The following is a 27,988-nucleotide window of genomic DNA, read 5'->3' on the forward strand; positions in this document are numbered from 1 at the left end:
TTTCACAGAAGCTGCATCATTTTACATTACCATTGGCAATGCAAAAGGGTTCCAATTTCTTCACATCCTTGCCAACATTTGTTATTTTCTCTCTTTATTATGCCTACTCAAGTAAGTGTGAAGTGGTATCTCCATGTGGTTTTCTTTTGCATTTTCATAATGACTAATGAGGTTAAACACCTTTTCATGTACATATTGGCCATTTGTACATCTTTCTTGGAGAAATAGCTATTCAATTCCTTTGTTCATTTTTTCACTTAAAAATATTTTATTTTTAACTGATAAAAACTATATACATTTATAGAGTATAATGTGATGCTATGATACATATATACATTGTGAAATGATTAAATCAAGCTAATTAATATTTTCATTTTGTGTGGCTTTTTATTGTATCAAAATATACAAAACATAAATCTTACCTTTTAAATTATTTTTAAGGGTATAGTTCTGTGGCATAAACAACATTCACACTGTTTTGCAACCATCACCACCATACATCTCCAGAATATTTTTTATCATCCCAAACTGAAACCTTATACTCATATCCACAATGAAATTAGTTACCACATCTAGCACTTCACCTAGTTACAGTTTTTTTTTTTTTTTTTTTTCAGTGTGTGGTGAAAGCAATTAAGATCTACTCTCAACAAATTTCAAGTATACAACACCATATTTTAAACTATAGTGCCCATGCTGTACCTTTGATCCCTAGAGTTTATTCATCTTATAACTAACCAAATGTTTGTACCCTTTGGCCAATGTCTCTTTATTTTCCCCTCCCCCAACCCTAAGCAATTACCATTCTACTTTCTGTCTGTATGAAATTGACTGTTCTAGGTACCTCATATAACTCGGGTCACGTAATATTTGTCTTTTTATAACTGGCTTATTTCACTTAGCATAACGGCTTCAAAGTTAATCCATGTTGTAGTATGTATCAGAATATTATTCTATTTTAAGGCCAAATAATATCTATTCTATGTGCATACCACATTTTATTACACATTCCTCTATTAATGGACATTTGGGATGCTTCCACCTTTTGACTTGTGAATGATGTTGCTGTAAGCATGGCTACAAAAACATCTGTTTAGGCCCCATTTTTGTTTTCAATTATGTTAGATATATCTCCAGAAGTGAAATTGCTAGATCATATGATAATTCTGTGTTTAAATTTTTGAAGAACCGCCATACTGTTTTCCATAGTGGCCGCACAATTTTACATTCCTACTAGCAATACACAAGAGTTCCAACTTCTCCAGATCCTCACCGACACTTGTTATTTACTGTTTTTTATATAATAGCCTTCTTAATGGGTATGAAGTGTTATCTCACTGTGGAATTGATTTGTATTTCCCTAATGATTAGTGATGTTAACCATCTTCTAATGTACTAATTTGCCATTTGTATAGCATCTTTGGAGAAAGGTCTACTCAAGTCATTTGCTTATTTCTGAATTGGGTTGTTTGATGGCTTTTGTTATAGACTTGTAAGAGTTCTTTTTAAAATTCTGGAAATTAATCTTTTCACCAGATATACAATTTACAAACATTTTCTTCCATCCCATGAGTTGCCTTTTCACTCTATTAGTAGTGTTCTTGGATGCACAAGTTTATCATTTTGATGTTGTTCAATTTATCTGTTTTTTTTGTTGTTGTTGTTGCCTGTGATTTCGGTGTCATATCCAAGAAATCATTGAAAAAAATCTAAAATCATGAGGCATGTTGCCCCATGTTTTCTTCTAAGAGTTTTATAGTTTTAGGTCTTACATTTAGGTCTTCAATGCTTTTTGAATTAATTTTATATATGATGTAAGGAAAGGGTTCAACTTCATTCTTCTGCATATGGACATTCATTTTACCCAGCACCCATTTGTTGAACACCTTTCCCCATTGAGCACCCTTGTCAAAGACCATTCAACTACAAATCAGAGATTTTATCTCTGGTCTCCCTATTACATTGGTCCATTTGCTATCTTTATGTCAGCACCACACTGCTTTGATTACTGTAACTTTGTAAAATGTTTTGAAATAAAACATTATTCAGCTGCTGTGAAAAAATATTTGACAGTGCCTCAACAAGTTAAATAGTTATCATATGACTCAGCAATTCCAATCCTAGGTATTTTACCAAGAGAAATGAAGCTGTATTTCTGCACAGAAACACTTCATTCTGTTAGTGTGATAATGTATTACACTAATGATTTTTGTATGTTGAACTGTCCTTGCATCCCAGGAATAAATCTCTCTTGACCATGGCATATAATCCTTTTAATATGCTGTTGAATTCAGTATGCTAGTATTTTGTTAAGGATTTTCTGCATCAATATTCATAAGGGATTTTGGTCTGTAGCTTTCTTTTATTGTAGTGTCTTTGTCTGGATTTGGTATCAGGGTAATCCAGGCATAATATAATGAGTTTGGAAGTGTTCCTTCCTCTTCAATTTTTGGAAGACCTTGAAAACAAATGCTGTTAATCCTTCTTTAATTGTTTGGAAAATATTTAGGAGGCTGAAGATCACTCGAGCCCACAAGGAAAAGGCTGCAATGAGCCATAACTGCACCACTGCCCTCTGTCCAGTATGCGCAAATAGTGAGACCCTTTCCCAAAAAAAAAAAAAAAAAAAAAATGATTGGTAGAATTCACCAGTGTAGCCATCTGGTCCTGAGCTTTTCTTTATTGGAGGGTTTTTGATCACTGAGTCAATCTTCTTACTCAATTTAGGTCTATTCATATAATCTACTTCTATGATTCAGTCTTGGTAGATTCTGCCTTTTTAGGAATTTGCACATTTCATCCAGGTTATCTAATTTGTTAGCAAACACCTGTTCATAGCAGTCCCATATATTTTTAGTTCTGTAAGATTGGTAGTAATGTCTCCTCTTTTATTTCTGATTTTAGTTATTTGAGTCTTCTTTCTTTTTCTCTTAGTCAAGTTAGCTAAAACTTTTTCTATTTTATTATCTTTTTGAAGAAACAACTTTTAGTTTTGTTGACTTCATCTGTGATTTTTTAGTTCTGTATTTTATTTATATGTCTGCTCTAATCTTTATTATTTCTTTCTTTCTGCTAGTTTTGGATTTAGTTTTTCTTTTTCTAGTTCTTTAAGATGTAAAGTTAGGTTTTTGATTTGAGATGTTTCTTCTCTAATGTAAGTATTTACAGCTATTAATGTCCCATTTAGTTGCTTTCACTGCATCCTGTAAGTTTTGGTATGTTGTGGTTTCATCTTCATTTGTCTCATTATATTTTCTGCCAGACTTGGTGGCTCATGCCTGTAATCCCAGCACTTTGGGAGGCCAAGGAGGGTGGATTGCTTGAGGTCAGGAGTTCAAGACCACCTGGCCAACATGGCAAAACCCCATCTCTACAAAAAATTAGCTGAGCATGGTGGTGTGTATCTGTAATCCCAGGAGGGGATGGCATGAGAATTGCTTGAGCCTGGAAGGCAGAGGTTGCAATGAGCCACAATCATGCCACTGCATTCCAACCTGGGTAACAGAATAAGATTCTGTCAAAAAAAAAAAAAGACAAGACATTCTATTTTCTAATTACCCTTGTGATTTCTTCTTTGCCTCACTGGTTAAGAGCATTTTGTTTAATTTACACACATTTGTAGATTTTCCAGTTTACTTTCTGCATTGATTTCTAATTTCACTCTATCATGATTAAAAAATACATGCTGTGTGGTTTTAATCTTTTTAAGTGTATGAAGACTTATTTTGTGGCCTAATATATTGTCTATTCTGGAAAATGTTCCATGTGCAGTTGCAAAAATGTATATTCTGCATTTTTCTTGGATACAATATTTTGTATATTTGTTAGGTTCAATTCACTTTGTGCACTTTCAAAAACTGAGTTATTTGCTTTCTGTTGAATTATAAGAATTCTTTATATATTCTTTATACAAATCCTTTATCTCGTATATGATTTGCAAATATTTTCTTTCATCTCGTGTGTTGTCTTTTCACCTTCTTGATGGTATCATTTGCAGCAGAAAACATATTAAATTTTAATATAGCCCGATTCATTTTTTCTTTAGTTGCTTGTGCTTTTAGTGTCATAGCTAAGAAACCATTACCTAATGAATTTTAATATAGCCCAATTTATTTTTCCTTTAGTTGTTTGTGCTTTTAGTGTCATAGCTAAGAAACCATTACCTAATGCAAGGTCACAAGAATTTAGTCATTTTTTTATCCTAATATGTTTATGGTTTAGCTCTTATATTTAGGTCAGTAATACAGTTGGAGTTAATATTTGTATACAGTATGAGATAGGGGTCCAGATTCATTCTTTTGCAGATAGGTATCCTTTTTTCCCAGAATCATTTGATTTTTGTTTTGTTTCTTATTTTAGATCCAGGGGTTACGTATGCAGGTGTGTTACATGGGTATATTATGTGATGTTGATGTTTGGGCTTCTAATGTTCCCATTGCCCAAGTAGTGAACATAGTACTCAATAGGTTTGTCGACACTTCCCCCACTCCTTACCCCTTTTTGGAATACCTAGAATTTATTGTTCCCTTCTTTGTGTCCATGTATACCCAATGCTTACCTCCAAACTTTAAGTGAGAATATGTGCTATTTGGTTTCCTGCTTCTGCATTAATTTGCTTAGGATAGTGGCCTCCAGCTGCATCCATGTTCCAGCATCATTTGTTGAAAAGACTATTTTTAACCCCCTTTAAATAGTTTTGGTACCTATGTTGAAAATCAGTTGACCAAAAATGTATGGGTATTTCTGTACTCTATCTATTCCATCAATCTCTATGTCTATCCAGTGCTGGTATCATAGTTGTAGTAAGTTTTGAAATCCAGAAGAGTGAGTCCTCCAAATCTGTTCTTTTCAAGATTTCTTTAACTATTCTGGGTTCCTTGCACTTCCATATGAATTTTAGGATACACTTGTCAATTTCAGCATAAAAGCCATCTGGGATTATGAAAGGGATGAATCTCTGTAGTATGATTAGATTTTAAAAAGGAGTGATGAAGGTTAGAATCATTACACTATATTAAAAGAACATTACAGATTCGTACAGTTCCATAGAGTCATTATATTTGAGAATTCCAGAAATTTTAGACACCATCTACTCCAGCCCTTTCATTTTAGATGAAAAGAAATACTATAATTTGAACAGTGTCTCCCTTCTTCTCATATAACTTACAATACAGAGCACACATCTTTTCTATGCCTTGGCACAGAAATTGTCTCACTGTTTCTAAACTGAGATCAGCTTCCGGCACATTAACCTTTATACTTTCAAACTTGTAAAATATCTCCAAGTGTTCCTTTAATGTGAAATTTGTGATGGCAACACTTCCTCTGTGACATCTTCATCCTTTCCATCAGTGCTCCTTTCCTAATTTATGTTGATAAATTTGCCTTCACTAAGTTCCTTAGCTGCATATCTAGAGCCTCTCAAATGGTGGCAGTGTGTACATTTCTATGGTTGGCTATTTCTTCTATAACCCCATTTACTTTAGATTCAAACCTTACTTCCAGTGTTATCACTTTCCTTTTTTTTTTTTTTTTTTTTTTTTTTTTTTGCTGCAGTTTCTTCTTTGTTGGCTAATTTTCTCTTTTGGTTATCCATTTTTGTAAAATGTCACATTGGTTTACCACTGGGAGACAAGGAGGTGACACAACTAAATGCTTTACTGTCAGTGCATAAACTGAACAGATGCATGGTTACTAATTAGTGACAGAATTTGAAAGAAGTGAAATTACTGCCCACTGATTGTAATGCACATCTGTTATTTAGATGGTGATTTATAAATGGAAGAGCTAATATATCATAGCAACTAAAATTTAAACAATGCTGTTGTGGATTGGTGTTAAGCAATGATAACTGAAATTTGTGCATATCAGAACTATGCAAAGGAAAGATCACCTGTACCTAATAGAACTGAGCTAAAAAATCTTATTTTTTCAACATGTCACTATTTTAAGGTATAATAATACCATCTGAAAGAAACAACAGACTACTTTACAATATTTCTACAATATCATCTTTGTTAAGTTTCCAAATTTAGTGTAAAATTTGCTTACTGAAATATACTTGTAGGTCACACAGAAAAACTAAAAGCTAACCTCTTGCTTGTAGAGTTGAATATACTTTGGACATTTACCAATTAAACCATATTTTTCTGCTACCATCCATTAAAAATCTAGAGACAATTTATTATGGTAATTTTGGTTCCATTCGTAAAATGTTAAAATTCACTCATTCCAGAAAAAAAATTCATGAACAAATTTGGGAAAAAAAATTTAAATAGAATTTTATACCAGTGAGTAAAGAATTGAGTTTGTAACAAATGAGGCTCAGTCAACTGGATATTTATTAGGGAAAAAAAATAAAGTTAGTTTCTCACCTCACACAACACACAGAAAAATTAAGATGCATTAAAATGCAAATGTATAGAATAAAACCATGAAAATCCTGTAAGAAATTTTTCTTATTTTTCTAATCTCAGGATGTAGAAGTCTTCATAAGTAGATTTTTTTTTCCAAAAAATCCTAAAATCTATGTGACAGGCCTCAAACCTTCCTTACCTCTTCCTCCCTCTCCCCCTCAATTGATGAATTTCCTGTTTCAACAACAAAATATAAACAATCAGAAAACTATGATCCTGAGACTTTGCTGAAGTTGCTTATCAGATTAAGGAGATTTTGGGCCGAGATGATGGGGTTTTCTAAATAAACAATCAGGTCATCTGCAAACAGGAACAATTTGACTTCCTCTTTTCCTAACTGAATACCCTTTATTTCTTTCTCTTGCCTAATTGCCCTGGCCAGAACTTCCAACACTATGTGGAATAGGAGTGGTGAGAGAGGGCATCCCTGTCTTGTGCCAGTTTTCAAAGGGAATTCTTATAGTTTTTGCCCATTCAGTATGATATTGGCTCTGGATTTGTCATAAATAGGTCTTATTATTTTGAGATATGTTCCATCAATTCCTAGTTTATTGGCAGTTTTTAGCATGAAGGGCTGTTGAATGTTGTCAAAGGCCTTTTCTGCATCTATTAAGATAATCACATGGTTTTTGTCTTTGGTTCTGTTTATATGATGGATTATGTTTATTTATTTGCGTATGTTGAACCAACCTTGCATCCCAGGGGTGAAGCCAACTTGATCTTGGTGCATAAGCTTTTCGATGTGCTGCTGGATTCGGTTTGCCAGTATTTTACTGAGGATTTTCGCATCGATGTTCATCAGGGATATTGGTCTAAAATTCTCTTTTTTTTTGTTGTGTCTCTGCCAGGCTTTTATATCAGGATGATGCTGGCCTCAAAAAATGAGTTTGGGAGGATTCTCCCTTTTTCTACTGATTGGAATAGTTTCAGAAGGAATGGTACCAGCTCCTGTTTGTACTTCTGGTAGAATTCGGTTGTGAATCCATCTGGTCCTGGACTTTTTTTTGGTTGGTAGGCTATTAATTATTGACTTAATGTCAGAGCCTATTATTGGTCTATTCCTCAAGGATCTAGAACTAGAAATACCATTTGACCCAGCCATCCCATTACTGGGTATATATCCAAAGGATTATAAATCATGCTGCTATAAAGACACATGCACACGTATGTTTATTGCGGCACTATTCACAATAGCAAAGACTTGGAACCAACCCAAATATCCATCAATGATAGACTGGATTAAGAAAATATGGCACATATACACCATGCAGTACTATGCAGCCATAAAAAAGGATGAGTTCATGTCTTTTGTAGGGACATGGATGCAGCTGGAAACCATCATTCTGGGCAAACTATCGCCAAGACAGAAAACCAAACACCACATGCCCTCACTCATAGGTGGGAATTGAACAATGAGAAGACTTGGACACAGGAAGGGGAACATCACACACTGGGGCCTGTCTGGGGTGGGGCAATAGGGGAGGGGTAGTATTAGGAGAAATACCTAATGTAAATGATGAGTTAATGGGTGCAGCAAACCAACATGACACATGTATACCTATGTAACAAACCTGCACGTTGTGCACATGAACCCTAGAATTTAAACTATAATAAAATAAATAAATAAGTAAATAAATAAATAAAAATAAAATAAAAACTATGCTCCTGATCTTTCTCACTAAACCCACTTTTTTCAAAGTTTTTCTATTTTAGTACATAGCAACTGCATTCTATTTCCTCAGGACAAAAACTGGAGTCATTCTTGATTCCTCTCTCTCACATTCAATACACAAATCTTCCTGGCTTGACATATATAATATATTCAGAATCTGTCCATTTCTTATCAATTCCCCTGCCACTATCTTGATCTAAGCCATCAACATTGTTAGCCTGCATTATTTAAATATCATCATAACTGGTTTCCCCGCTTTCATCCTTGCTCCTCTACGATCTCTTTCCAAAACAAGTGTTGTGATAGTTCTTAAAATTAATGTACAATCATGTTAACTCTTTCTATTTGCTCCCCAATTCACTCAGGAGTAAAAAGCCCCTACTATCATGACCTATATGACACTAGATAATCTTTCCCCCATTACCAATCTAATCTCATCTCCTACTTAGTTTCACCTCACTCATTCTGTTTAACACAATGGCCTCATTTATGTTTCTCAAACATGTCAGGTATGCTAACACCTCAGGGTTTTTGTATGACTTAGTCTCTTACTGCAGTGAGGTCATTGCTCTATCTTATCAGAGAGATCTTCCCTTAGTAACCTATTTCAAAATACAACAATTTCCAGAAATTCCTATCATCAAGTCTTGCTTTACTTTTCATCATGAGATTTATCATGTTCTAACATGATACAGACTTATTTATTTTGTTTATTGTATGACTCCTTGACTAAATATAAGCTCCATGAAGGCAGTGAAAGTTTGTCTGTTTTGTTCAGGCTGTCTCTCCAGCACCTAAAACAGTACCTGGTATATCATACATACTCAATAGATAGATTGTGAATGAATAAATAAATGACATAATTTGCCTACGTAAAAATTTCAAACATCTACATAATGAAATGCACAGTAAACATGCTATAAGACAAACAACTGACTGGGAGAAAATATTTGCAACAAATACAACAGACAGTGGATGCATCTTCACTATTTATAATGTACTTTTACAAATCAATAGGAAATACATAACCAAGTCCTCTCCTAAAAAAGTGAGGCAAAGAGTATAAATAGACAATTTACAAAAGAGTTAAAAACATCTGAAACCCCACTTGTAATCAGGAAAATTCAAATATAAACAATAATGATACACTACTTTTCACCCATTAGATTGGTAAAAATTTTAAGTTGGTAACACCCAATATCTGTAGAATGAGGAGAAAATCTCTTATACTAATCATGAAAGTATAAAGGTGTAGTTACTTAATTGGAAAATTTGGCAGTAAATATAGATATTGAAAAGGCACATATATGCTGGGTTCTAGCAACTGCTCAAATTTATTCTATCGTGAGATTTACCAAAAATTCTTAAGATATGTATGTAAGAATATGGATAAGAATCTTCAGTGCAAAATATGTTTGTAATCATGAACCTAGAAATAATTTTAGTATTCAAAATAAGTTAAATTATTTATAGTGAACCCCAAGAAAAATACTGTATAATTATGAAAAATAATTAGGCATACATTTATAGGCAGATAAAGAAAGTTTGTCAAGATTTACTAAGTGATGACAGCTAGGTACAGAGCAGATGTAAAGTATAATTTTGTGTGTATAAATTAATATATGAGAAAACATCTACATTTGGAAGGTGCAGCATTATTTCATGTATCAATAATTTGGAAAAAATACTTACAATTTTAATTGTAATATGCTTTCCATCATAATAAGATGCATTCCAACATCAGATTTTTTTGGATGTAAAAAATGAGTATTAAAATTGATGAAATATTGTATATGCATGCATATAAATGCATTTAGAAAACTTTTCTTAAAGAATACGTGAGAAACTACTAAAAGTGGTTACCCTGGAGAAGAAGAACTGGGGAGTTGGGGTTTGTGAACATGTAAAAAGCAGACTTTTTATTTTACGACTTTTCATACTGGTTGTATTTTAAAATCAAGTTCATATGCTACATTATTATAAATGTTTTAAAAATCCAAAAATTTAAATGCACTTATCCTTTGATCTAACAATTTCACTTTTATGAAACTATACATTATAAATAGCTACATATATGTCCACAGATATAATGTACAACGACAAAGAAAATTGTCTAAGATATATTGAAAAAAGAAATAAAAAGGGGTAAGTGATAAAGCAAGGTATAGAATAGCATGCACACCATGATTCTAAATATATCCAATGTGTAGAAAAAACCCCAAACTCTATATGCATATATATAAATGTGTAGAACAAGGAATTCAAATTTATATATTAACTATTGACAGTGGGCCTCTATGAGGAAAGGAATGGTAAAAAGAGGATGGGGCATGAAGAAGATTTTCACTCTTACTCTCAATATGTCTATATTATTTTTAGTAAAATCATATATTCATATGTCACTGGTAAAATACAACAGAGAAAATTAAAATTCACTTCAAGAAACTTTACATTGTTAAACTGAAATGAACATGTAGAAACTTCTCTTGATAATTTCTTTATAAGACACTAATCAATTAGATGATCAAAATAAAGTATTTTTATATAATATTAAAAGAAAAATTATCTTACATGTAATTCAGTAAATTCTTATATCAGTGGGAACTTTCACTATTTCCATGAAAACTGAGTACCAAAATTCCTTTTCTAATACTCTTTAGGTCTGTGGTCTGACTACATGATTAAGGAGTTACTACCTTTTGACATGGAACTAAACAATTGTCAAATAAATTCCTGTTGAGTCCAGTGACTCTGAAAAAATTTCTAAATTTGATTACTTGAGAAACACTACCAAAGTTTTCACATTGAAGAGAAACTGTATTCAAAGGACTATCTCAGACATGCAGTTAAGAATACTACTACATTATCATTAACTGTCACTTTGTTTATAAGTCTTTTCAAATTAGTTAATAATATTGGGACAAAGGCCAACAACTCCATCACTAAAAAGGGATGGACTAACAAGATCAGACAAAAGTAGGCATTGAGATTATTGAAGTATACCCAGAAATTAATATAAAAGAAAAACAAAGAAACCAGAAAGTTTTTCCTTGTTTTTTTTTTGGACTGGCCACAAACCCTAAAACTATCTTCTTATCAACTAAGAGAAAAGAAAAGGAATAAATCTCTTATCCAGAATATAATATGGCATTCTATAGTTTGTTTAATGAAAACTTAGGAATGAGCATAGTATTAAAAAATTTCATATCTGCTCAAGTATATGCCTAAAGTATATGCCAAAGATTACCTTTGGACCAGGAAGACCTGGAAGACCAATGCTTGAAATACCAGGATCACCTTTGTCTCCTTTCTGTCCAGGTAATCCTGGGGAGCCAGGCTGTCCAGGAACTCCAGGAGGTCCAGGAGGCCCTTCCACACCCTGAGGCCCTGTTGAAAATAGATAATATATAATATTTTATAAAATATGCTTTACTTGTGGCTTATCTAAGATGCATATGACCAAGCAAAAAGATTTTTAAAACGCTCTGCAAACTCTGAGTTAGATAATAATGAGACTCACAAACAGAATTATGTGAAAGCCTACTTTTAAAGGAAGTTTAAATAAAAAGGGGTATAGCTGGAGAGAAGATGTTTGTGAATTCTAACTTTTAAGGTTTCTACAATTTTGTCCCTTAATTCCCATTTTAAATCTTTGTGCTACAATAGAGCTTTACCCACTGATTACCTCAGATATTGTTTCAGTCTGATTCTATCAACACCAGTCTCTTTTCTGACAAAAAAAGAGACATTGAACCACCTTTCATTAATGGGACTAAATATTTGGAAGATTTTCATCACTCACCTGGAAAACCCATATCGCCGATGGTTCCTTTAAGTCCAGGAGGTCCTATAAGACCTGGCTGTCCAGGGAGACCAGGGTTACCTTTGGGACCTAGAAAAGTCAAATTGGTAAAATTAAGACAATGCAGCAATTTTGGGGTTGTCTGGTTTCACGGAATGGGTAGTCATTAAAATACAAACATGGGATTAGATGGATTAAATTTTAATATATGATTAAGGTCCACAGATAGAACCCAACATAAAACATCTCCTTGGGAACATATTACAATATAACCATGGTAATAGAGGTCTCCTAATATAACTTAAAAAAAATTAAAAAGTTACCAGCACACCTTGTTTCTTTCCCTAAAACAATTCCAATCACTTGAAGTGCTATTTGTTGTATGTGTACAACTACCCTTAATGTATTTTCACAGATAAATCCAATATAATAAGTCTGTTTTTAAAAGATTCAGAAATGGGCTTCTCATGTAAAGCCTGATTATATGAGATCAGGAAGAGAAAAGGTGGTAACCTGTTATGATATAGTTTAGTACATTAGGCCAGGGAGAGATTAGAGGTGGTGGACAGATACTGGGTAGTGACCCTGAACAGGCATGGCTGCTCTGTTTGTTCATTTTTCCTAGCACATAAGTGCTTGAGCTCTGTGATGTCATCTAGGTTTTTTCCTAGGACCACAGTATTGCCTTAAACCTTCTTTATTTTATTTTTTTCCTTTACAATGACTTCCAACTTGGTAAAGAGAATGCAGAAGATGTGAGGGAGAGATAGGAAGGGAGTTTCTCTTTCCAAGTATACCAAGGCCATGTGGTGTGGAGTCTAGAGCAAATAACTGAACTTAAGGGACTTTGTAAGAATGGGGACCAGCTGCTCTTTATTTCCTTAGGAAGCAAACTAAAAGAAAGTGGCTGAAGAAGAAACAAGAAAGAGTTTTATTAGGAATAATGCTGTAACTGACTACCAAGAGAATTTGTGAAATTTTCATGCCTAGAAATTGGAAAAAATAGAATCAATAGCCATCTGTTTTACATGGTTTAATGACTGACTTGTCCAAAGGCAAAAAGAAAAAAAAGCAGGACAAGATGAATTCTTCAGGCCTTCATGAGATAATTGTCTCATTTATATATTCTGCAATGTATGTAACAAAACACAACACCTTATTTGGATCACACTTCTGATTCTGTGTATACCCTGCTGCAACAAAAAGAAGAAACTGAATAATCAAGGCAAAATATCCTATAAATCTTGACTGCTGAAACTAGAGCCAAAGGGCAATATTTTTGCCAAAAGTGAGCTCCATATTTCAGTAGCTACCCAAGCTTATTACCATGAGCAAATCCACAGCGTCTTCAAACATGACAAACACGTAATTATTTATCCAGAATTCAGTGTCAGCTAAGCAATTGCTACAAATGGCCTATCACACTTACCTGGTGGTCCTGGTAATCCAGGTTGTCCACTCAGTCCAGGTTGCCCTGGGTCTCCAGGCAAGCCCTGATAACCTTTTGGCCCTGAAACTCCAGGTATACCTTCCAAGAATGAGTAGAAGAGGCAAGTTAGGATGATATTATTCATCCATGAAATAACTTTGTCCAAGCAAGCTGCTCAAGTGTTAAACTATAAGTAAATTAGAGGAACTGGTGATATTATGATATAGTATGGGCTATTAGCACTGGACTCACACTAAAATCCTTCACTTTTTAGTTACCTACCATCAAGAAATTCAGAGCACTCAGTAGTGAAATCACTTTCCTATTTTGGACCTCATTTTCTTTTCTTTTTTTTTTTTTTTTATTATACTTTAAGTTCTAGGGTACATGTGCACAACGTGCAGGATTGTTACATATGTATACATGTGCCATGTTGGTGTGCTGCACCCATTAACTCATCATTTACATTAGGTATATCTCCTAACGCTATCCCTCCTCCCTCCCCCCACCCAACAACAGGTTGGGCCTCATTTTCTTACAATGGAAATGAAGAAATAAGGAATAAGGACAGATAATCTCTAGGTTATCTCTTAGATTCCGACTATATTTAATAAGCCTAGAGTAGAGGTCAAGTATAGTTTACTGCCCCTATTATACAGGAAGCATAATTGAAACAGAAAAGAAGCCTTGCAAGGGGTAAGCTAAGAAAGTCATTTCATTTTAACAACCATAAAAAATTAGGTGACCCTGCCTCTTTCTTGACTACATACAACACTGCATTAATATTTTTAATTCTTTTTTGAGGAAAAATCCCAACAAATCCTGCTCATAGGGAAACTGATAACATCTGCGTACACTCACATACACATACACATGAACTGACAATATTGATGGATAGAACATAAAAAGAGCCACAAACTTTACTATAAGCTGCAGATACACAGATATAGTTTTCACATTCCATATTGCTTGAAAGGCTATTGTATATAGATTGGGTGCTAAGTGCTTTATATAATGATTTATGCTTATCCATATTTTACGACTTCTATAAAAAGGAAAAGGTTTTTTTAAAAACAAAAATTGAAAGCCCCACATTATATTTTACACTGTATTTGTTTCTAATAAAATAACCATATGGACACAATTGTTCCCTAGATCTACTTTCACTGACTTCCCCCAGGGCTGAGCTTGGCTGTTCATAGTCCAATACTTGTTTATTCTGCCAACATAGAATAACAGTGAACTGTATTTGAAAGCCAAGTATGATACGGATATCAAAATGCTGCGGTACAACAATGTACCATTCATCCTCATCTGGTTTTAAGAAGAAAAAAATGAAAGGACTAGCAAATTTCCTAAACACTGAAATTTGTTTTTCAAGTGATTGTGGCTATATATGCTTTTCCTGTATTACTTTTTAGAAAGCTAGTAGTTAGTTGTCTAAGTCTATTTTAAAACCTCACTAGTGGTTAGGTAAAGCTCGTGATAGGGAAACTACAAAGAAAATACTCAAACAAAAGTTGATTGGTGAAACAGTATCAATGAAGTGAAAATTAATATTTATTACCAAAATTTGATGCATTGAAGTGCCTTTGTTGGTGAATTCTGTATTATAAGTCACTTTTCATGCTATTTAAAAATTAAACTTCAGATACACCAGGAAAAATATTCATAAATAAATTCATTCACTCACCTGGTAAGCCAGGTTCCCCCTTCTCTCCTTTTGAGCCCAGAAGATTTGGATCCATTGGTCCAGGAGGGCCTGGAAGGCCAGGCTCTCCTTTACTACCTTTTTCTCCTGCAGGGCCAGGAAGTCCTGGCTGACCCTGCAAGCCATCATCACCTAAAATCAATGTGTGTGAAAACACAATATATCCATTTTATCCATCCAAGATTAATGCATATAAAGATTATTCATATGTTTCACAGTTGAGTAGGCCACTGGCCACTCAACACATTTATGCACCTTGGATGTACTCTATGAATTACTTGAGTGCATACACATTTTTACACTCAGATAACAATCCCTCCTTCTGGAACTCCTTGACAACGATAGAGGCTGAATATAAAAAATTAATGCTTAATCTGGCTGGGCACGGTGGCTCATGCCTGTAATCCCAGCACTTTGGGAGGCCAAGGAGGGCGGATCACGAGTCAGGAGATCGAGACCATCCTTGCTAACATGGTGAAAACCCGTCTCTATCAAAAATACGAAAAAAAAAAAAAAAAAAATTAGCTGCGCGTGGTGGCAGGCACCTGTAGTCCCAGCTACTGGGGAGGCTGAGGCAGGAGAATAGTGTGAACCCGGGAAGTGGAATTTGGAGTGAGCTGAGATCACACCATTGCACTCTAGCCTGGGCGACAGAGCAAGACTCCATCTCAACAACAACAACAAAAATTAATGTTTAATCCTTATATTTTGTTATTTTGAGCTAAGCATTTACCATGTATCATGGTATCCAAACTAAGCATGCAACCAAATTGAAAACAAGACCTATTTAAATGCCATGTTACATAGAAACACAAGTAAGCATTGATCATTTTAAAATAGTCAACAAAAATATTCTGTACTGACATAAAGCTATGTTTAATTTTCCCTCTCACATACATCTGGCAGCAAACTCTGATTATTACCTTTAAGACCAGGTACACCACTCCTGCCAGGAATTCCCAAAGGTCCTGGTGGGCCTGGAGGTCCCATCATACCCATTTCACCTTTGGTACCTTTGAAGAATATCAATAAGTAATGTTTGCCTTTCTTTGACTGAGGGAACATAAAAAGTAAGTTTTAAGATGTCAACTAGAAAACTGTTGAGGGTTGGAGATAAGGCACTGTTAAGTTTTAGACTTTTTGACCTTTGTGCCTACTACTGCTGATACTCATGAATAAGGAGACTCACTCTGGTAGCTAATCTCTAAAGATGGCTCCCCAGTGAACCATATGTCCCAGTATATGCAATCTAGTATAAACCCCTCACTTGGAATTAGGGTTGATTCTGTACCTCACACTTTTCTAAATGACATTGTGTGACTCCCAAGCCTAGATTAAAAGAAGTCTTGCAGGCCAGTCACGGTGGCTCATGCCTATAATCCTAGCACTTTGGGAGGTTGAGTTCGGAGGATTGCTCGAGGCCAGGAGTTTGAGGGCAGCCTGGGCAACATAATGAGACTCCATTACTACAAAGAAAAAAAAAATAGTTGGGTGTGGTGGTACGTGCCTGTAGTCCCAGCTACTTCGGACTACTTCCTACTGAGGCAAGAAGATGGCTTGAGTCCAGGGGTTTGAGGCTGCAGTGAGCTGTGATCATGTCCCACTGCACTCCAGTCTGGGTGACAGAGTGAGACCCTGTCTCAAAAAAAAAAAAAAAAAAAAGAAGGAAGGAAGGAGAGAAAGAAAGAGAGGAAAGAAAGAAGAAAAGAGAAAAAGGAAAGAAAGAAAGAAAGAAAGAAAGAAAGAAAGAAAGAAAGAAAGAAAGAAAGAAAGAAGAAAGAAAGGAAAGAAAGAAAGAGAGAAAGAGAGAAAGAAAGAAAAAGAAAGAAAGAAAGAAAGAAAGAAAGAAAGAAAGAAAGAAAGAAAGAAAGAAAGAAAGAAAGAAAGAAAAGAAGTAGGGGAGAGAGAGAGAAAGAAAGAAAGAAAAAAAGAAAAAGAAAGAAAGAAAGAAAGAAAGAAAGAAAGAAAGAAAGAAAGAAAGAAAGAAAGAAAGAAAGAAGGAAGGAAAGAAAGAAGGAAAGAGAGAGAGAAGGAAAGAAGGAAGGAAGAAAGAAAGAAAGGAAAGAAAGAGAAAAAGAAAGAATGGGAGAAAGAGAGAGAGCGAAAGAAAAGAAATCTTGCCGCTTCTACCTGTAGTTTCTGAAACACTCACTTTCTCTTGTGGAATTCTCTCTGTTGGAAGCCAGCTGCCATGGAAGGGGAGCAACCAGCCTTATACTACCATAATGTGAGGAGCCTAAGCCATGTGAAGAGGTACCATGGATGATGAGATGACATGTGAGCTAATGAACACCCAGATGTCAGAGAAGTGCCACCTTAGAAGTAGACCTTTCAGCCCCAAACTCTCCAGCTGGGGCCATGTGGGTTAGAGATAAATGACCCAATCAAGTCATCCCTTAATTCTAGAGCTGCGAAATCTTCAGCAAAATTAAAAGGTTGGTTAAAACCATTAACTTTTGGGGTTGTTTGTTATACAGTAATCTATAACTGGAACTCTCACAGAGGAAAATGTGCAGTGAAAATAGCAAAGTGAGCTTCCTGCAGTCATAGATATTTAATACTCTTCCTTAAGGGATCACATCAATCTAGAAAAGTGTAACATGGGAATTATCTGCCAGAGTCGTATTAGTTTTAATTTCCTTAATCCAAATCAGAGAAAACTTTAAACAAATTACCTGGAAATCCAGAGGCACCTGCTTTTCCTGGAAGCCCTGGTGATCCTGGAGGTCCTATAGAACCAGGTGCTCCAGGGATCCCTGGACTGCCTCTTTCACCTGGGGGTCCTGGAACATCAAGTCCAGGAGGTCCTGGATCCCCCTTCTCTCCTGGTATTCCATGTAAACCTAGTTAATACAATATCAATATTAATCAGTACTGAAGTAGTTTTAAAAGATGTATCTGGTTACATTTCTAGTAAACAAGTGATAGAACCCTGTGTATAACAGACCTAAGAGTGAGTTAGAGATACTTTTGACATCATGCACACAAAATAACTGAACAATCAAGCTTTAGGATTTTCAAGCAGATTACTCTAAGACAGTGCTTCTCAAATCATTTCTGGCGAAAGGCCAATCTTTTCTTAATTCCTAGTTAATCACGGACTAATATTTTTATAAAATACAATAAAAATTACTAAAACTGAAATAAAAAGCCAAAGATGCAAAATAAAAGCCTACCTTTTTAGTTATTATATTCAACAGATACAATTACACTATCAAATTGCTATAAAAATTTCTAAATGCTTATTCTCAACGTTTATATTAATCCTATTGCAGACTGATAACAGTTATTCGACGACACTGGTCTATTGACCACACTTAAATTTGCATTGCTCTAATGTATTATAAATTATTAGTACACATTTCTATGAGCTCCCAAAATTATTGATTACTAAATAAGTCACTTAAATTGAACTTTTAAATCATATTTACCTTTGTTTTGCACATCATTTTAAAAATACATTAATAATACATTACTATTAGTATTTTTTGTCATCTTTTGTTTCTCCAACCAAGACTTTACAGAAAAAAAAATGACACAGCAAAAAATATTTAACCTTAGTAAGTTTCTGTAAGGTTGATTCTCCCCAAAAAGCAAGGTGGTTAAAAAAGAATGTGTTTATGGGAAAAGAATTAAGTTCACACTCCAAAGCCTACCAGCTGTGCGACTTACATGAGTCACTTAACATTGATCCTCATCTGCTAAATGGGGATTATGCCATAACCAATTGGAAACTAGGGGTTGAGCCAGATGATCACTCCAAGTGTCCTTTCAACAATAAGACCTAAATTTATTGTTGAAGACTCACTGGTGATTATTTTTGTAGAGAGTAAGATGCTAGGGTTTTAAGATCTGTTTTATGTCATATTTCAGCATGGCCCTAAACTGACAAAATCCACTTTGAAGATTAGAGAATTACACTCAGTTGGCAAAGTAGCGATGGTTCCAATGCTGCCATTTTATAGCAAAAGACTATAAAAATGAGAGATTTGATATATTTGTGAAAGATGATATGATGCCTAACAGTGAACACGATTATAGCTTTATATGGATCATTATCTATTGTTATATTATAGCTCACAAAGATTTTTAATAGCTGGGTTTTCAATATAAATAATTTATCTTTTAAAACATGCTCCAAGAGAGCAGTTCTATAAAATAAGGAAAATAAACCAAAGACTTAAATCTGGACAAATGTTTGTTTTCCATGTTTAAAGCTTTACTTTAAGATATGGCTTTTGAGGAAGAACTACAGTACCTGGTAGACCTGATGTTCAAGAGGCAGGGAATTACAGTTCAGCAGCAAGTTGAGCCCCCAAGCAGAAGTAAGTTGCAAAAAGATTCGTTAGGTTAGGGGAAAAACAACTAAGCATTTAAAGATTAGAACATAAAATTCTACAAACAGAAGTTATTAGACATTGATTCACTGTTATATTAGAAATGAGTGAAAAAACTTATTTTAGGCATTTGCTTAGATGTTCATATAGCATATTCTATAAATGAAATGTATTTGCCAATAATGCCAATAAAATATTTACATTCACAAAAGTATTACCTTTTGGTAAAGGTCAGCTTTTCAATTGTTTATCTCTGACTTAATGATTTAAATAATCATTTTGGAATTTAAGCTCCTAAAGTTTAGTTCAAATTTAAAAATTAATTTAATTTTATACTACAACAGGTTGGGTATAGATAAATCAATAATTACTAGCATATGATTATGGAAAAACAGCTTGCATGCACTAGGCAAGGATTTCTTTCTTCATCGTTATTATTAGTAGTAGTAATAGCAGACATTATACTATACTTCCTTCCATAGCATGGATTTTTCCATGAATACTGTCAGGAATACACATCCTGGTAAGATGCAGGATGAAGAAGTCAATATAAATCCCAAAGTTCTGCTAAATTTCCCCACAATAATAAGAATTATATGGATATGTCTACAGATGTGATATAGGGATATATTGATGTTCTAAATTTATTGGCAGCCAAATGGAACCAGTTTATTAAAAAAGGAAAATTTCAAAAACACGTATTATGCGTGAGAACTTTCCATACATACACATACACACTCCCTCCCCCTACCCAAGGGTTTTGTAGCCTCTTAAAGTGTTAGAAAACTATTTTCTCCTTCATCTATGAAAATGACATGAATAATTCATAAACAATTCCTAGGGTTTTGCTGTTGTTGTTTTGATTCACATTAGTGGTGATGAATTTTTTTTTCCTCCTTAGCTGATTTAGCCATATGCTTTGTCCTGAGACTGGACAGGCACTATAACACATTTGATTCTGGTTATGATATGATCTGTGAACATGAAATAGAGTATATTTAACCGATCTCTAAAAAAATTCAGTAAGACAGTAATTGTGTAGGTAATGGCCAAAGAAAATAACAAGAATCAACAACCTCCATTTCTGCCTGGGTTAGTAGGTCATGAGATGAAAAATATTTTGTTTCTAGTCCTTTGGCAATTTTTCTTTTATTTCCCTGCTATGGAATGCAAAATTGATATTCAAGGGGACCTTAACTTAAAAACATGTTAAATTGTATAGCCTGATTTGGAAAAGAGAAAGGCAAATAGTAAAAGCTTAATTAAATAATAGAAAACTGGAGTCCAAAGGAAAGCCTGAAAAGCATAATGCAAACATTCTACAATAGAGAGATAAAAGTATATAATATTTTGCATTTTTCCTATTGCAAATTGAAATACAAGTATATTAAATAAGCTTATTACAAAAACATTGATTTAGTTAGAGTTTCAGCTATGAAACATAAGTAGGTTTGTCAAGATATAAGTAATAATCTTTCTGATTACCTTATTATTGAGATTTATGGACATAAATCAGGATTTTTTAAAATGAACTAAGATAATTTTCTACTTTGGTGATATAAGTAAAATTTACTTAAAAAGTGAGTATATGTGCCTTGTATAAATATGGTCCATATAAATGTGGTCCATCTCATAGTAAAATGAAAAGTACTGTGATTTGAGAACATTTCTATATTAAGAGTGAATTCAATAAATTTTCATGCTAGTTCCTATTAATTTCATTTATTTGTTGAACCATATTAATATCTTTAATTCTATGGCTATATATATATTTACAAATAGATGAAGTTAAATTCAGCATTATGACTTTTCTTCCTGCCCATCCTATTTATACTTTATAAATCAATATATCTATATCTATATTATATTTATATCTATATTCATATTTATATCTATATTATATTTATCTATATATTATATTTATATCTGGTTATAAGTCCTTTGTCAGATATATGATATAACAGAGGGATAAAGAGAGAACATTAGATTAATAAAACATTACAGAGTATCTGGTAAATCTGAAAAAGTGTGACACATGTTAACATATTTGTATTTTGTTTAGATTCATATTAATAGTGTTCCTCTTTTTATTCTCACTCAGCTGTGACTTAAGAATTCAAAATGCTTCTAAAGGGTCATGCACTTTTTGGAACTGAAACAAATGACAAAACACCATATTAGGAGTGATAAGTTCATTTTATCCACCTCTGTGAAACAGCAGGGGCTGGGCGCAGTGGCTCACACTTGTAATCCCAGCACTTTGGGAGGCCAAGATGGGCAAATCACCCGAGATCAGGTGTTCGAGACCAGCCTGGTCAACATGGTGAAATCCTGTCTCTACTAAAAATACAAAAATTAGTCGGGCGTGGTGGTGCATGCATGTAATCCTGGCTACTCGGGAGGCTGAGGCAGGAGAATCGTTTGAGCCCGGGAGGTGGAGGTTGTAGTGAGCTGAGATCGCACCATTGCACTCCAGCCTGGGCAACAAGAGTGAAACTCTGTCTCAAAAGAAAACAAACAAACAAACAAACAAACAAAAAACAGCAGGTCAAACCTTTAGTAGCCAAACCTAAAAATAAGTGCTTTTTCCTGAAGATCCCTCTGCTATGCTAGTTGGACAGAATGTTTTTTCCATAACTGATAAAGCAGCTATTTTGTAACAGCCTGGTTCAAAGCAACACTCTAAGTTTTGTTAGTTTTAAATCAGTGGTGACATGTCAGGGAACATAAAAGGGTATAATGTGCCATGTAATCAACTGTAAAATAGTACATAAATGAAAGTAACATTTATAGGCTTTTTATATTGTTAACCTGAGTTTCTAAATTTTTAGAATAATAACAAAATATCTACTGTCATTTAAGGTCAGGAAATATATAGCCATTGCTTCAAATAAGTGTATGCACATCTGAACTCTGTATTTAAGCCTTCAGATGTATTCATGTGAATTAAGGAACAATTAAATATTTCATATTTGTTTTAATTTCATAAATTATTATGGTGCTTTGCAATAACATAATGATGGCCCCAAGGTGGCCTTTACTGTACCTACCTAGATTAAGATAATGAGAATTCACATCACCAGACAGCTCAGAATCCAGAAACTCAATATGCTTTAACACAAACTTAGAGGAACCATATGATTTCCTATCTATAGAGGCAAACCCATTAGGTTACATGTTGACAAAGGACCTTTTTGAGTATCCAATATAAAATATTAAAAGTAAAGATTTGGAGTGCTGATGAATTGCAAGATGATTGCTATTTTGGGGGCAAAAAGGGAAAAAATCTCAACTCACTTATCGAAAAAAATAAAATGAGAACGCCTAAAATATATTTTTACAGAAAGTTTTGCAGAACCCTAATTCTAGTTCTCATGTGCTAAGAAATGTTAAGAGGTTCCACAAGGGTCTATTAATGCTGCACAGCTACTCAGATCTGAAATGATCAGCACAAGAAGTTTCTAGGCCTCTGCTTCCAAGACTATGTCTAACTCAACAATTACATATCAATAATAACACACTGCAATTGCATTATTGGAAATCATCAATTTTAGATGAACTCAGAGGGCAAACATCAGGGATTAAAGTAGCTTTTATGCTGTGTCCTGTACTTTTCCACTTTTATAAAATCATACACATAGATACATTGCTTCTTAAGTGTTGTTTCTAGAAGACCGTTTTGTAGGTTTCACTTTATTGGTGAGCTAACCAATGTATATATTATGAGTGCTACAAAATGCACATTTACTCTAATCTTACCAGGTTGACCTATTGGCCCAGGAATCCCTGGTGGTCCTGGTGGTCCCTGAACACCTATTCCTGGCAGCCCAGGAGGTCCCATTGGTCCAGGTTGTCCATTTGGTCCAACATCACCTTTAAGAAACAAATACAGTTTAAATATTAAAAGCAACACCTGAGTCACTAGTCCTTGGGAACCATATCATATTAAGCAAGAATCTTGAAAAATTGGGCATTCATTCGGCAAGAAAAGTACACATAAGTATCCAGAGCAGAGGACAGGGAATTCATTAATAGTTACAACCTTATATTTTAACATATGCTGATCACTACTTCAATACTTAAATCAACTTCACAAAAAAGTACAAAAGATTACAAACCACATATCCCTTCTACTTGTAACTCATTGTGGACAGTTATATATTCATAAGTTTAAAATATATTTTCAAGTTACCTATATTTTAAGATAGATAACCTTCAACATTTTCCTTTTTACTAACTCAGGGCTATGGCTTATAAACATGTTCAAGCTTCTCCCATCATTAGTAAAACATCTCTTTGACATTAGAAACTTCACTGTCCATCTCTCCATCTTCTGACTGTCCCTCTGTCACTCTCACTTTAAACCATTTTTACATGTACTAAAATTCCGCCTTTTTAGTGTACACTTTGATGAGTTTTCACAAAGGTATATAGTCATATAACCACCACTAAAATCAAGACATAGAACATTTTCGTAAACCCAAAAAAGCCCCTATGTGCTGTGGTCAGCTCATCCCCACATCCCAATTACCTGGCAACCACTGATCTATTTTATGTCTCACAGATTTTTCTTTCCCAGAATGTCATACAAATGCAATCAAATAGTATGTAGCCTTTTGAATATGTCTTCTTTCAATTAATACAATGCATTTGAGATTCACCCATGTTATTATGTGTATCAGTAGTTGCTTTTTGCTGCTGGGTATTAGTCTATCAGATGAATATGCACATTTTGTTAATCTTTTTGCCATTTGAGGTACATTTGGGGTATTTACAATTATTAGTGATTATGCACTAAGCTGCTGTTAACACTGTTCTACAGGTTTCTATGTGAAGCTTCACATTTTTTATGGGAGTAAAATTGTTGTGTCATGTGCAAAGACAATGTTTAACTATATAAGAAATTGTCAAACTGTTTTTCAAAGTGGTTGCACCATTTTGCATATTAACTAGCAATGTATGAGAGTTCGAGTTACTTTGCATCCTTAGCAGCAGTTTTTGTCAGTTATCCTTTTTGAAAAAGGCCAATTCTAATATTTATGAAGTGGTATCTCAATGTGGTTTTAACTTGCATTTCCCAGATGATAAATTATACTCAGCATCTTTACATGTGCTTATTTGCCATTCAGGTGTCTTCTTTGGTGACGTATCTACTCAAATTGTTTGCTCATTTTTCCAACTATATTTTAAAATTCGGCTGTTTGTTTCCTTATTGAGTTTTGAGAGTTCATTATATAATCTGGTTATAAGTCTTTTTTCAGATATATGATAATACAGTTAATTTTAATAAAGTCCAATATATCCCATTTTTCTTTTATGAATTGTCTTTTTGGTATTCTAACAAGTTTTTGCCTAACATCTGATCACAGAGTTTTCTCTTATGTTTTTTCATCTAAAACAAGGGATGGCAAAGTACTTCCCATGGGCTAAATATGACCTATAGGCCTCTTTTTGTGCTGCCGACATGCTAAGAATGGTTTTTACACTTTTAGAGGGTTGTTAAAAAAAGAATATGTGACAGAGACCATAAATGTAGCCCATAAAGACTAAAATATTTACTCTCTAGCTCTTTGCAGAAAAACTTTGCCTGCTTCTGTTCTAGAAGTTTGATAATGTTAGATTTTGCATTTAGGTCTGTGATCCATGGGGAGCTAAATTTTGTGCAAGGTACGAAGTGCAGGTAGATGTTTGTTATGTTGGTTTGTTTGTGTGGTTTTTTTTTTTTTTTTTTGCATATGGATGTCCAATTGCTTTACGTTTTATCGGCATTTGTTGAAAAGACTTATCTTTCTGTTGAAATTGCCTTAGCAACTTTGTCAAAAATTAAATATGTGGGTGTATTTCTAGACTCTTTATTATGTTACAATGATCTATTTTTCTATATTTCACATATACCACACTATTTTAACTATTGTAGCTTTATTTTAAGTCGTAACATCAGGTACTATAAATTTTCCAACTTTGTACTTCTCTCTCAAAATTGTTTTGGCTATTCTAGGTCATTTGTTTTACCATATAAATTTTAGAAGAAAAATTGTGCATTCTCCTTGAGAATATTTTCAATCTACGGATTGATTTGGAGGAAACTGATATCTTAACATTATCCATGAACACAATATACCATTCATTTAGGTATCTGATTTCTGTCAACATTGTTTTATAATTTTCCACATACAAAGCCTGCACATTTTTGTTAGACCTATACATACCTAAGCACTTCATGTCATTTGATGCTATTGTAAATTATATTGCTTTTGTTTGATTTTTATTTCTAGTTGTTCACTGATAGTATATAAAAACATAATTTATTTTTTATATATTTGCTTGGCCCTATGATCCTACTAAATTCACCTTTTAGCTCTAGTAATTTTTGTAGATTTGTTAGGATTTTCTAAGTATAAAATCATGTCATCTATGAATATAGAGAGTTTTTTTCTTGCTTTCCAATCTGTATGCCACTAAACATAATGGATCAAGATTTTGCAAATGTCTTTATCATGCTAAGGAAGTTCCCTTTTATTCCTAATTTTCTGAGACTATTTTTCCAGGAATGAATATTGAAACATCAAATAATTTTCAGGATTTATTGAGATCGTAATATAGTTTTTTTTCTTTACTCTGTTGATATAGCAAATTACATTGATTTTTAAGATATTGAACCAGCCTGTACTCTAAGGATAATCCTTACTTGATTTTTACGTCTATGTTCACGAGAGATATTGGTCTACAGCTTTCTTTCTTTTTTCTTTTTCTTTTTTTTTTTTTGAGACGGAGTCTCGCTCTGTGGCCCAGGCTGGAGTGCGGTGGCGCAATCTCGGCTCACTGTAAGCTCCGCCTCCCGGGTTCACGCCATTCTCCTGCCTCAGCTTCCTGAGTAACTGTAGGCACCCACCACCACGCCCGGCTAATTTTTTGTATTTTTAGTAGAGACGGGATTTCACTGTGTTAGCCAGGATGGTCTCGATATCCTGACTTCGTGATCCACCCGCCTCGGCCTCCCAAAGCGCTGGGATTACAGGTGTGAGCCACCGCACCGAGCCCAGCTTTCTTTTCTCCTATGTCTTTGCCTGGCTTTGATATCAAAATAATGCTGGCCTCATGTAATGGTTGGAAAGTGATCCCTCCAATTCGATTTTTGGGAAGAGATTGTGTAGAATTTGGTGTTATTGCTTCTTTAAATGTTTGTTAGAATTTACCAATGATGCCATCTGGATTTGTAGTTTTCTTTGTTGGTGAGTTTTTAACTACAACTCAATTTTTTATAAAATAGATTCCTGGATTACCTATTTCTTCTTTAGTGAGCTTCAACAATTTATATCTTTCAGGAAATTAGTCTATTTAATCTAAGTTGTCAAATTTATGGGCATGCAGTTGTTTGTCATATTTACTTATAAAGATTTGTTGTTATCATAAATTATATACTTTTGTATCTCTTTCCACATTTCCAAGCACACAATATTTGTCACAATAATACCTTTGGATGTTATTCCTGCTGCCTGGAACACCTTTCCCTTAAGACTAAATTCAACTGTCACCGTCTATATAAAACCTCTCCAGGCACCTTAGGTAAGGCCCTGAACAAAAGTAATACATGAGGTAAAATGAATGCTTCCAAAATCATCTTTTTTTCTCTTTTGCATAATATGATTCCAATGTTCAACCTTAAGCACATTTTCTTCCTCGTATAGATATATCATGATGAGTATTAGCCTTATTAATTAATTATTGGTCACTACATTGTTTTGAAAGTGTTGCATCAACCTTTCCTACAGTTTAGTAACTGAGTTTTAATACCCAGTCATTGGTGTGTGTTTGGTAGGTGAACTTTTATTGTGATCTGCTTGCTGAGTTTTGAGTGTAGTCTACTGATCCAAAATATTAGTGACACATATTCATAGAAGCTCCCATTGAGATAATCACTTTCATGGTGATGCCACCTAGATTTTCTCACAGTAGAGAGCAATCCCTGAGATCTTCAAGATCAGAAACTATGCATTTCAGTTTCTAGTGATTCAGGTATTACCTGGCATAGAACATAATAAATGTCTGAAGAATGAAGGAGTTACATGGCAGAATATCCCAAACACTTATTCTTCTAGCCTCTAAAGAACTGTACTCAGGTTTTAATAACTGAGAATTACTCCTGGGAGGATATGGGAATGCCATATCTTAATTTCCTTCCAAAGATTAGGCAAATACCTGTTAAATTCATGTTTAAATAACCTTCAATGCATTTCTTCACTACCACTACCACTGTGTCTCAAGAACATATATAGACAAAATATAGTGAGTGGTTAACTTCCACAGGAAGATTGTTTGCCACATATCATTTCGAATATCTTTATCTGTAATTTTTGTTGTTACAGGTCTACAGCCATGGGAGATAACGGGTGGGAAACACAACTTGTAACTTTGAGTGTTACAGTTTACAGCTGGCCTGAATTGTTTAGTCAAAAACAGAAAGGTATTTTTTTAAGAGCTTATCTAAGAAGAGTTTGTATTGGGCTAGTCTGGGGCTTTTGCTGGCAGAATACAATCTAGCCTTGTTAAAATTGGATTGGGCTGTCTTACTGCTTTAATAGAAATCAATCCAACATGTTCCAGAAGCATGGCCCTGTTCA

The 27,988-nt window shown here is 34.2% G+C and overlaps 1 protein-coding gene across 6 annotated transcripts in view; it reads right to left on the reverse strand.

The window, feature by feature from the left end:
• Positions 1-27,988, reverse strand: part of COL4A5 (collagen type IV alpha 5 chain) — a 280,778-nt gene that overhangs the window by 61,450 nt on the left and 191,340 nt on the right. For all 6 annotated transcript variants that reach the window (XR_012091918.1, XM_073013468.1, XM_007992530.3 and 3 more), the window contains exons 31-37: positions 23,127-23,240; positions 17,706-17,873; positions 15,954-16,043; positions 15,013-15,162; positions 13,320-13,418; positions 11,891-11,980; positions 11,336-11,475 (exon numbers count right to left, since the gene is read on the reverse strand). Coding sequence is in view for 5 of the 6 variants with exons in the window: in XM_073013468.1 (XP_072869569.1) it covers positions 11,336-11,475; positions 11,891-11,980; positions 13,320-13,418; positions 15,013-15,162; positions 15,954-16,043; positions 17,706-17,873; positions 23,127-23,240 (851 nt within the window). In the remaining variant the exon portion in view is untranslated. The remainder of the gene's footprint in view (positions 1-11,335; positions 11,476-11,890; positions 11,981-13,319; positions 13,419-15,012; positions 15,163-15,953; positions 16,044-17,705; positions 17,874-23,126; positions 23,241-27,988) is intronic.

This window comes from Chlorocebus sabaeus, chromosome X, assembly GCF_047675955.1.
Source record: "Chlorocebus sabaeus isolate Y175 chromosome X, mChlSab1.0.hap1, whole genome shotgun sequence".
Classification (NCBI taxonomy): domain Eukaryota; kingdom Metazoa; phylum Chordata; class Mammalia; order Primates; family Cercopithecidae; genus Chlorocebus; species Chlorocebus sabaeus.